This window comes from Toxorhynchites rutilus, chromosome 3 (assembly GCF_029784135.1).
Source record: "Toxorhynchites rutilus septentrionalis strain SRP chromosome 3, ASM2978413v1, whole genome shotgun sequence".
Classification (NCBI taxonomy): Eukaryota; Metazoa; Arthropoda; class Insecta; order Diptera; family Culicidae; genus Toxorhynchites; species Toxorhynchites rutilus.
In genome coordinates this window covers 84056839-84069188 of record NC_073746.1, presented here as the reverse complement: position 1 = coordinate 84069188, position 12350 = coordinate 84056839, and the positions used below count along the sequence as shown (strand labels likewise).

At 41.5% G+C, this 12350-nt stretch overlaps 1 protein-coding gene across 5 annotated transcripts in view; it reads right to left on the bottom strand.

Annotated features, from left to right (window-relative positions):
• LOC129773931 (protein daughterless) overlaps positions 1-12350 on the bottom strand; it is a 122752-nt gene that overhangs the window by 18670 nt on the left and 91732 nt on the right. For 4 of the 5 annotated variants that reach the window (XM_055777602.1, XM_055777600.1, XM_055777601.1 and 1 more), the window contains exons 3-5: positions 1633-1914; positions 1389-1574; positions 892-1305 (exon numbers count right to left, since the gene is read on the bottom strand). In XM_055777602.1, coding sequence (XP_055633577.1) covers positions 892-1305; positions 1389-1574; positions 1633-1914 — 882 coding nt within the window. The remainder of the gene's footprint in view (positions 1-891; positions 1306-1388; positions 1575-1632; positions 1915-12350) is intronic. The other variant, XM_055777604.1, reaches the window with a different exon arrangement.

Sequence of the window (12350 nt, the reverse complement as noted above, 5' to 3'; positions counted from 1 at the left end):
TCTGAGCATCGAACGGAAGGAGAAAAGCGGTCAAAATAGATGTTCTATTAGTGATCAGGATTACAAGCGTGTCATGAAAGCGTTTAAGAGGAGTCTCAATGTTCATGTCAGGGATGTGGCCAAAAAGTTGAATCTGTCCAAGTCTTTCGTTCAGAGACCCAAGAACCGAGAGGGATTGCATTTATTTTTGGGTGGGCTTTTATTTTTGTCAACGCATATTTGCACACATTAATAAAGGCATGTAAGGGAGTGAACAAAATCTGGCAAAAAAAGGCAAAACTTGTCAATTACTTGAAAGAGCAATAATTAACCAACAATTTTATAAAATTAAGGTAGTAGTGAGAAATAAAATAGGCGAGAAATTGAGAAAAGTTTCAAAACATCCAAGGAGGGCTTTTTTTCATTTCTTTGTTTTTAAGAGGCTTTAAACTTTGCAGTTCATTCGCTTCTAAGGCTTTTTTATGCCTATCATTGCAAGGCAACAACAATAACGAGGTGCGTCAATGTTTTGTTTCAAGATATTGTGAAATTTTCCTGTGGATATATTTCCATGTAATATCTGTTTTAACAAAAAAATACCAATTATGCATAGAACATGAAAAAATGCGAATCGAATTGAAATTATTCAATGCTGTTCAAAAACGCTTTATATGAACTTCAATTTGAGAGTATACCTTAATTATCAATTGCATATTTCTAATCATTCAGGCATGAAAGCGTAAATGAATTCGGGTGGTTTTTTTTCGTTGTGGATCACTGTATAAACAGCCAAATTCAAACCTAGGTGGAACAACAAGCGTGTTTGTGAAGAAGGGATATGAAAAAAGAAGGAAAGAAACATTCTTGGGTGCACGCGGAACAAAAAAAAGTAGAAGACAAAGCTGCAATTACCATGTGCTGAAGACCTCGATGCACGAGCTCGGGGGCGTAGGAACCATTGGGTAGGCCATTGAGAGCCGCAGCCGCTGCCACAGCAGCAGCCGCCGCCGCCGGTCCAGCACCGTTGTTGATCACAGGGTTGAGTTGTTGCCAGGGACCAGCCGCGGCCGCTGCAGCTGCTGCCGCTGCCGCCGCCGCCGCCGCTGCTGCCGCTGAAGATGCGGCGGAAGATCCGGCAGCACCACTGGAGGATCCGGGCGCACCGGGAACATGTATACTGACGGCGGATTGCTGATGAGCTGCGGCTGCGGCGGCTGCTGCCACGGCGGCCGCTTGCTGCTGTTGTGATGTTAGTGGAGGGGGTGAGTTCACTGGTGTCGTTGGGTTCGAGCCATAACTGCTGATACTTTGCTCAGTAGGATACATCTGTACGAAGGAGGGGGCAGCAGTTGGAGTGGAATGTTAGAGTTTTTATTTGTTTGTCAGTAGCATTTACTCAAATTACTAACCGTTTTAAGTGCGTTGCCAACGAGTGTATCATTTTGTACAATTGGACTATGTTGTGCATGTTGATTGTGATGGCCGGCGATTGCGTTGTAGATTGCAGGTGAGTTCTGTCCTTGAGGACCTATTGACGGTATCTGAGCAGTGTTTCCCCTAAACGTGCTCATCGGTGGAAGTGCTTGTGTTTGATTCTAAAAAAAGGTAGCTGTTCGTTTATACGAGAAGCCTGACATTGAAGGCGCTACTCACTTGGTTTAAATGTCCGTCCATGTGGGAAACGCCAACAGGCGACATTGCATACTGATCATGGCTATGTTGGGGTCCTCCGAGATGTGCCCCATGTCCTACGTTGTGATAGCCTGCTCCGGTTGTGTGGGGGGCGTACGCACCGCTGGACGATGAGGGGTACCATGATCCGCCCGGTGCATCGTAGTATGCATCCTGTTGGTACAGCGCGCCACCCGTTTTGGGCGATGTGTACCTTTGGCCACCGGACACTGGACTCTCGTGAGTATATTCCTCTGGCGCGTACTGAAAACGAAATAAATAGGAAGATGTTTAATAAACTTAGGACCATGAACGATCAATGCTTGAAATACACTAAATGAGATAACATAAAACAACATTAAATGAGTGTATTTACGCTAATCAATGCGCATTCAGATTACTCATTACTGGGGACAATTGTTGAAATTGGAATCGGAAAACGCTGAAGAAATAAATATTTGGAAATATAGGAAAACTTATAAAAATATACAGAAAGGCAATGTAACGATTTGATATAGCTTCATTTCTTGTAATCCCGTCGACACGTTGAATTTCATGTGAAATCTAATCTTAAAAAGGCAAGACAACCTTGTAAAGTCGTTAAGGTTGATTCTGGCTCTATACGAAGATTCGGCCTCTTCCTAAATATATATAATAAATCCCAGTGTTCCATTGGAAGACGATGTCAGAATCTTGCTCTGACTTCCGCTTCCTAGGCTCCAAACGTTTCTGGGTGGTACCAGATAGTGGTGAGTTTGAGAACGTATGCCATAATTATACTTGATGAAAGGGCAAGCAACGGAATGGATTGGGCTTGAGCTTGAGCTTGGGTAGACTGTACAATTCGTAGTTGCTCTCCGTGATTGACCTGAACCAACCAAATTGCACCGGCAAGCAACTGAATGGATTGGAAACACAAAGTTAAACAGTGCCGAATAGCGAGGAAAAATCATTGTATATCTTAATTATATATTTATATATTTATATATTCAGTTACAGGTTGAGCTTTCTATACAGCGCTTTTAAAAAAATACCGTTGCTGAATATTTCCAAACGGAAAAAAGCATTCAAATTTCCCAAAAACATTTTATTTGACTAATCATTTGCAACTATGAGTGAATGTCTAAAAGTTTCGCTTCAATTAGCATCATCAGCAAAAACATTTATGGGAAAGAAAATCAGCTTCGTTGTTCCCAAACCAATTTATCTGTCAAGTTGTACAGTGCTTGACTCAATTGAAAAATACATGGCTCTATTGTACAGGGTTTTCCAACTTTAAATTCCGAAGTAAATTGAAATAAAATACACCTAGAATTCGAATTTCGATGAAACTTTTATTTCAAATTAAAGTTTGGTTTATGCCATTATGTGTGAAATACAACATCATTCAAATGTCCACCTAGGGCTTCCTCGCACACCTTGATCCGGAACAGGTAATTTTCGATGACTTTTCGGCACATAACTTCACGAATGTTGTCTTTCAAATGTTCAAGAGTTTGTGGAGAGTTGGCATAGACACGGTCTTTCGCATAACCCCACAAAAAAAAGTGTAGCGGGCTCAAATCGCATGATCTGGACGGCCAATTGGCATCACCAAAACGCGAAATTATGCGTCCCTCAAATTTCGTTCGCAATATGGCCATGTTCGGTCGTGTTGTGTGGCACGTGGCGCCGTCCTGCTGAAACCACATGTCGTCCGTATCCATATCTTCAATTTGTGGCAAAAAAAAATCGGTTAACATGCGGCCATAGCGCTCACCATTCACAGTTATCGTCTCGCCGTCCTCATTTTCAAAGAAATACGGCCCGATGACTCCACCAGATCATAATGCGCACCAAACAGTGACTTTTGGCGGATGCAATGACCTCTCAACAATCATGTGTGGATTTTCTGAGCCCCATATACGGAAATTTTGGGTGTTCACATAGCCACCGAGCTCGAAATGTGCCTCATCGCTGAAGAAAATTTGATGCGAAAATTCAGCATTTTGCAGCTGTTGTTCGTTCACCCAATCGACGTATGCCCGACGCATTCCATGGTCACCACGCTCTAATTTTTGTACCAGTTGGACTTTATATGGATGTAGGTGTAAGTCCAAATGAAAAATTCGCCACAATGATGTGTTTGACAAGCCCAATTTTTGAGCACGCTGTGGAATCGAAACATTCGGGTCATCCTCCACACTGGCAGCAACAGCAGCAATATTTTCGGCCGAACGCACATTACGATGATGCACAGGTTTCACAATATCCGCTACGGATCCAGTTTGTTCGAATTTACGCACTACATTAGCGATTGTGTGCTCTGTAGGCCGTCCATGACGACCAAAATCCGTCCATAATGCTCGAAAAACATTTGCCGGTTTTTCATCATTTTTATAGTATAATTTAACAAAATTAACACGTTGTGCGATGCTAAAACGATCCATATTGTAAAATGGCAGACATTCAACTAACGATATGACGCTTTGGTTGACAGCTATGTCAAACGGTTGTCAGCGCAGGGCTGTATACTTTCGGAAGCCCGAAATGGAAAACCCTGTAGTAGTATCTCTTTGAAACCTAAAAGACTACCAAATGCATCGGCTTTGAAACACTGTACAGAACTCTCAGGAGACATTCGACGCAAAGTTCAAGAATATCACATTCGTAAGGCTTGATATGAGGACATGTTCATTATAGATGAATGAAAGGTTAATTCACAACAATAAAAAAATGGAGATTATCTAACAGAAATTGTAATTTATTGAGCATAAGAAATAAAAGACTATTTCACCTCAAAATTTTTCTGCTGTAGAAATATTTTTGCATACGAAATAGATCGGCAGGATACATTGAAGCAGAATCTAGTGGCCAAAAGATGTGCCCGGAAGTTGTACGGTGGGGATCTTACGAAGTGCATGGACGACGGAACGTACGAGAAGATGGATTATGAATAGCTTCCCGGACAAAAGTTTTATAGAGCCACTGGTAGAGGTAATGTCCTTAGTACGTTCAAATTTGTTATTGTCGATGAATTCGCAAGAAAGCATATGATCAGGATCGGACAAAAAACAAGTTTTCGTGATAGACAATACTATGGATTCCAAAATGTACAAACAGGAGTGCTTGAAAAAAGGTATTCCAGGTACATTAAAGCTTACAATGGACCTGTAGTGATTTGGCCCGTTTTGGCAAGCTGACACTACTACGGAGAAGTACAACAGTGGTGGTGAGATTGGTGGAGAATAGCCATACAAAAGTTGAAGAAGTCGTGGAAAGATGACTAAGGATGCTACTGAAATTAAGAGATGGTGATATGAACGCTCAGGTTAGCTAACAGAGTGTACAAAATATGATGAATGGCATTCAAAGAAAAGTTCGAAAGTTCTAAATTTTATCAAAAATAGATAGGAATATTTGTTATGCTATTTTTCCTCCAAAATGCAAAAAAACACCTTTGTTTTGAGTACTAAACATTTGTATTTCATTAACATGGTTCCGAAATAGATCCGAAAAAGATGAAGTATTTCAGGAGTGTAGCTGCTGCTGCTCGCGAGTTGATTTTCATTTTCTTCAAATTCAAAGTAATCGAGGGCAAGAGTCTATATCCCTAACGAACATTGGCTCTTCGAACTGAATAAAACGTTCAGTACAAAGGTCAATTATCATCTCTAGGTGCACCGTCTTTGCAAATACGCAGACAAACATGGCAAAACATGAGACTTGAAAACAGATCGACGTGGTGCTTGATGAATTACCATACCCAACACACAATCATTAATTGTTATTAAAGTAATCAGCCGAAAAATGTTCGAACACTATCACTGAGTACTTTATAAAACGATACGTTGAACTATAGGTTGTATAAAAGATTATCTACACCAAATTAAAGCAAATTAAAGTTAAGTTTGAAAACGTTTCTTCAACTGCAAAGCAGCTTTTGTACAACAGTAGGAGGATCATCGATGCAAAAGTCATGAGTTTGAATCCCAAACATTTAATAATTTTTTTTTCAAAAGCCCATCGAAAGCTGAACACGTTTTATCCAGCAGCTGTGAATGACTCTAGCACGCGTCTGTCAAGATTTTTAAAATCGAATTCTATGTAAAGAAAATTAGTAAAAGAAAACAATGCAGTCAAACGAAGATAACGGAAAACGGTTCCTCATTGACTTTCACACTCAGACGGCCATGAGTGCCGTACTGCACTCAAAAATTATTCCGCTGGGGCCATGAATGCAGCAATGCACACGCGAAATCTTCCAAAGTTTCAAACATGTGCGCTACAATACATTAAACTGCATTTAACGAATACCATTCGCTATAACTTAATAATTTCTCATAATTTACGTGGACAAGGATTGAATAGAGATTTTGCAGACGAATAGTTTAGACATTTTTAAGGATAGAGGATCATACATTTACACTTATGGGGAATGGTTAGTTCTAACACAAACAATCAATGTAATCAATACCAGACTTGCCGGGAAAGGTTTTGCCGCATTAACACGCCAATCCAGTAGTAACAGGTTACGAAAGGGATCTACTTCTACTGGATTGGCTATGAAGGATGTCTATGGCTAGGTTAAGTTTGATGGCTAGAATATATTCCGATAACTACGATACTAGCAGCGCTCTGTTGAGCTTTTGACGGTGTTACCTTTTATTTTGACGAAAGCAATATTATTCGCTGCCATACAAGATCACGATCAGGTTATACTATTCAAAATAGGAAGCTGTTCATGAAATTCTTGCCAGATTCCCACAGTCGTTACATGAAAATCTATCACTGTAGAAGTGATTACTGCACCTTGGCAATCGAACAGTCCTGAACATTTTTTTTGACAATGAATCGATTGAATGTGTCTCCGGTCTTGCGAACTGCAGTTTAGTACATCAGTTTTCGACAACCATGTCATTCTCCGTCCCAATCGCTCTGCTAGATCAAGGTCATATTTAACTTGGTAACGTGTTCCCAAGCCAAAATCCTGCTCCGGTGAGCCTTGCAATTCATCCTCGCAGTTGGAAACCCATTCCCATAACCTAAATCATTCGCTTTTTATCAGTTGATTTTGAGGATCTATCGCTCCATAGTCAAGAATGGTACCTGTTTCGTTCCGTAGGTTCCAGTAGACATCTCAAATGTTCTAATCTTATTTGCGGTATCGATTCAGATGGTTCATAGCGGTATGTCATTTCGATTTTAGGAACCCCAGGACGATGTTCTTAAAGGATGGGAGTATACTTTTATACGTATAAAATTTTTAAGCTTCGAGAAGTTTTCCAGTCTACCAGGGAACACAAATTAGTTGTTACGCGTTGTATATCTTAGATGACAAGAAGGTCCCATTTTTTGACCCACATTGACCCATTTTTTCTTCTTAGATGGCACTAGTATTATTAGCACTAACTTCGCCGTCTCAACGAAGTACTGTTACAAGCGTCATTTGAATTAGTACAAACTTGAAGTTTTTATCGGTTGTACGCCCAAACTATCGTTGCTAGAAAGCATTTCATTTTCGGCAGAGACCATGCCTGTCCGTGTCTTAAAGCGTCGAATAAGCAAATAAAATCATCTGTCCCCCAGCGCATTGAAATGTTTGTATGTATTGAAGCAGACATCTCTTTCTTTTTTTTTAATCTTTTTTGGGATTACACCCAAAAAAGTCCAAACGAAGTCAACTAGGATCGAACCAAGGTCGACTGGAATGTAAGATTGTTTTACACGACCACGCTATCCACATAACAAATGATGCTGTTGCGCAAACGCGTGATAATATTACATCTCATTACAAATTGAAATTGGAAAGTATTTTCTAATTTTACTTATAATTATCCATCTCGGTCTGTGTCGTGTACATATGTAATGCGTGCTTATTTGCAACGTGTCTCTTGTTTCGCTCGCTCGTATTACTCTTATATTGCCGTACCATATATATTATGCTTACAAATGTTTACCAGTATTTGAGAGAATGACATTTCCTGTTATTTTTAGGCTCATTTGATGTAATAAATCGGGATGATAAAACATGAGCTAAAAATCAATTGTGGGTGTAGAATTGACAAGTTTTCGTCATTTATCATCGCACGGGTAACGTGTTCCAGATGTCAGTAGTCGGTTCAAAGAGATTGTTTTAGTCTCATTCTTTCCCGACGTATACTGTATATCTTCTGTTCTCTTAAATGGCATTAACGTTCCTAGAGGAACTTCGCCGTCTCAACGTAGTATTACTTGCGCCATTTATATCAGTACTTAATTGAGATGTCTATGCCAAATAACACGCCTTGAATGCATTCTGAACACTTCATCATAAAAACGAACTATTCAATGAGTACATAGACAAGCATTCCATGCCAAACCGTTATAAGTGGGTAGTTTTGGTAGGTTTGTTCTTTATCTGCAAAACATTAGACCCGTACTTTTTTTATTTTTTCAGTAGGGTGACCATTTCCATTTCAGGATTGTCCGAAATATCAACTTTTTCCTCTTTTTTCCAAAAATGACTTTTTTTCAAAAATTCATAACTATTGAACTACTAGACCGATTTAGATGATCGACGCATAAAATTAAAGCCAATTTTTGAGAAGACCGAAAGAAATACCGTTTTGTACAATGCCCTCTGCGCGAATCTCTGTGAATCATGTTTTAACAGAAATAGTCTCCCCATGAACCGCACGAATGAAAATGTCCAACGAACGCACTCGGGGCCAACCCGTCTACATCTTGCGGAACAAAGGATCCTAACCACGAAAAGATCATCGTGCTAATAAATCCAAACCAATCAACACTACTATCTCCCCTGTCCTGGCTCTAGCAAGTGACGATGACAGAGAGTGACAGCGGCATGCACACAAACACACAACTAGTCAAAACCAGTAAACCTTGGAACCATAAAACATCAATCGAGAGTTTCCCCCAGATTGATGGGGCTATGAAAAATGGCATTAAAATGGCAACAAAGACACAGTTTTCTAGCCACGATTGATGCGGCGTGTGTGTATGTGTGTGTGTGTGTGTGTGTGTGTGTGAAGGGAGAAAAGTCGTGATACAGACGGATAGTCCCTTCCAATATCGTGAAACTAATTTTCATATTTGACAAATTAATACTATTTATCACGGGACCGGTCCGAAAAGAACAACGAAAAAAAACTTTTCCTTTTTTTTAGCATACTTATCTTAATCAGCCCAAACGAGTGGATCTCCGCTTTGTTGTGGGTATTTTCTTAACCATTTTGGATTACTTCCTGTTCGACCCGGAATGGATACACTGTGTTCATTCACACCGCATATCTCCTCTCTTCTTCCTCCCCCTGTCGAGGCCCGTATATCAATATTTGGCAGTGCTTCACCAACACGATTACCGTGGCCGGAGAAGTCCGGTTATCCACGCGGAACGGCATCACCAAAACAATAAGCGGCGAAGAAAGGAGCGAGAGATAATACACAAACTTTTGCGCGAATCAAGCGATACATTCTATCTAACGCTAACTCGTCTAACTGCCCCTCCACACACTCCCTTACTCTCTATCGCTGTCGAGACCTTTTTCTCGCTGTTGCTTCTCCTTTGTCTTCTTCCGCGTCGGATATACCACGGAGTAAGTATTATCACACTGCGCCCCCCCGTAAACCCACACTTCATCCATCCACCTCTCCTCCGCCCGCTGCCTGACTCTGTTCTCGTCTCTTTGTGCGTCGGCTCGCTCAGCCACCCACCCGCCTGCCTGCCCATCGTGTTCCTCTTTCCCCCACAATGTCAATATAGAAGATGATACGGTCGTTAGTGCGAAACGCGAATAGGCTGAGAAGTCGAAGAAAGGAGCTAAACCAATTCTGCGGGGTGGGGAGCAACTTGCGGCGATAGCTGCAAAAGTGGCTTACGTGAGTGGTGGCTGGAACAAAGGGTCGTGGTGTTTTGATTAACGGTTGGAAATCTTTGTCGTTCTTCGCTGAACTTACTATTATCGTAGCGTCATTGTGGGGGTTTGTTTATTTACACTTTCTGCTTCACACACGTGTCAGCGGAAGAACATGTGATTCTACCTCGTCTGATGGTTCGTAGATCTTTCAATTATTTACAGAAAATAAAGTACGATCAATGAAAGTTATACAGTGATGGGCACAAATCAACTCCCATTTGAAATCAATGTGTTCTAACATTAAAAGTTTTTTCAAATCTTTCGGTATTCAAGATAAAACTACGTAAAAGTAGGTATTTAGTAGACCATTTTGCCATTTCAATATAGTTGATTTATTTTTTAGAGAAACAAAAAATGACTTTCGTTCCTAAATGGGTACTTTTAGGCTATGGCATAAAAAAGCCACTTGGGCAAACTTATTTTACCCTGTTTTCTTCATCGATACACCCCTCGGTTTTCAAAAGCTGGTTGTTTACATCTGACACAAATATTATTTTCGTAGCTGTTTAGTCAACTTTTTGTGTATAGGGACGAGTTTTTGAGGCTCAGGAAGCTTCCGGAAAATGGATGGAAAACAAATCCCAACACAGGTCCGAATTGTGATTGTGCGTGACTTCCAGCGTAGTCTCAACGAAACATTGCTGGGAAGTATGGAGTAAGACGTGATGCGGTACAACTGGTCATTCGGTAGCATCAGATGCTTTTTTGTGCTCTCGTGGCCGAGTGGTTAGCGTCATAACTAACATGCCGGGTGTTCGGGTTCGATTCCCGTTCTGGTCGGGGGAATTTTTCGTCAAAGAAATTTCCTCCGACTTGCACTGTGATCACGCGTATTCTAGAGCTTGCCACTCAGAATGCATTCAAGGCGTGTTATTTGGCATAGAAATCTCAACTAAGTACTAATAAAAATGACGCAAGTAATACTACGTTAAGACGGCGAAGTTCCTTGTAACATTTGCAGTCACTTTTGCTGCAGCTATTCATGTGGCACTCACACATTCCAACACGCAACACAACATGCGCTCACTCACGCAACATGACGGCACTCACCAGCCGACAAACACTCACACACATGTGGTAGTATTGGTGGTAGACTGCTATTAGAAAACTAACACAAAGGAGAGCAAACTAACCACGCACGCCTCAAGCGAGATAAAAAGGGGATTAATTGCGAGACCACGGTGGTGAACGGTTCATTTTTTCTATCTTCGCGGTGGCAAACAACGCGGCGTCCAATGCGGGAGCTTTAAATTGGCAGCCATTGCGTCCGGTCGTCAGCTCTCCGTGGAAAACTGACCCGCCAAGGATAAAGGCGTCGATGCTGCTATTACCGCAAAGTGAAATCCATTGCTTCCGCTCGTCAGCTCTCCGTGGAAAACTGACCCGCCAAGGATAAAGGCGTCGAAGCTGCTATTACCGCGGAGTGAGACGTGAGCGGTCACTGCAAATTCATAAGTTCTGGGGCGTCTGTATGTTGATTCTCGATAAAGCGTGCTTGCGCGTTGTTCGCGAAATCATAAGTGCTCGAGTGGTGAATGATAATTCGCAGAAAGCATTCAAGTGGGGCTGCGATCCCTGTTATGGAATTTAGGAGTGAATAATTGGAAAAAATTAAATAGAAAATTTTGAGATCGGTATTCGCTGAATAGTGATTGGTGCTGCCGCTGCTATATTGTTATCGCGGGGTGCTAGAAGCCGACGGAACAAAGTTGCCGTTAGGGTCATAGTTTGTCGGTGGCACACGTGGGGAGATCGTCTTGGAAGTCGTGGTCGAGGTACGCCAGATCACAGTAGGCAGGCAGATCGACGCAGATCGTCAACGGTGGAAGCAGCTGAGACTTGCGAAGATTGGTGGTGGCATTGTCTGGCCCGCGTCACCGTGGTTCAGTCGCCGGATCAGCAGCAACGTGGTGGCGGCCATCTTGGTGGGAAGCGAACCGAGAAAGAAAACGGAAGTGCTGAGGACAAAGAGCGCTGGGACGCCCAGGCAGCCAATCAGAGGAGTGGACGATCTGGCTATATTGGTGAGTGAGCATTTATTACTTGTGCATGCGTGTTGGTGGTCAGGTGTGTGAGTGTCGGTGCCGATTCAAGCTGTATACAGCAGAATTCACTTTGAACATGATGGCGGCTCAGTAATAAGCCGCATCATGCATTTTGCAGACCGGAAACGAGGCTAGTTTTCAAGGAGACAAATCAGTCGTCGTAATAATGGCGCCCAACTAATCCCGAACCACTCATGCTCTATCGTGTTGATGTAAAACTTCAATAATATCGTAGTCTATAATACAAACAATTCAAATGTTTGAAAGATTTTATCTGTTCTTGAAAAACTTTGAAGTTGTTTATAATTGGTGAGGATTTCAGCTTAGGTTTTGAATTTCATATTCGCACATGGTGCATGTTTGAAGCCAGTGAGCTTCGGTGTATTATAATTAGAACTAATTTTTGATGAATTTAAGTTAAATTTATTTTTCGTATCGAATATAAGAGAATAATAAATCCATAACTAAGAGCAATTATGGATCCTGCGTGCCTCACGGAAGAGGAAATAAGTTATGAATTGGCGTTACGCCACGTTTCGAGTCTAAACTCCCTTCCACGCAGGGCTAGAGCAGTGCGCTTGAGAGCACTGATGGAGGAAGATGCAACGAAGCATAAATTTTATGAGACATCGTCCTATGTGATGGAAGCAGATATAAATATAAATGCATGCCAGTTCAACGTCAATGAACTTTTGTTGACTTTAGACACGGCCTTCCAAAAGAGCGACTTACCATTTATTCGCCAAGCTCGATCTCG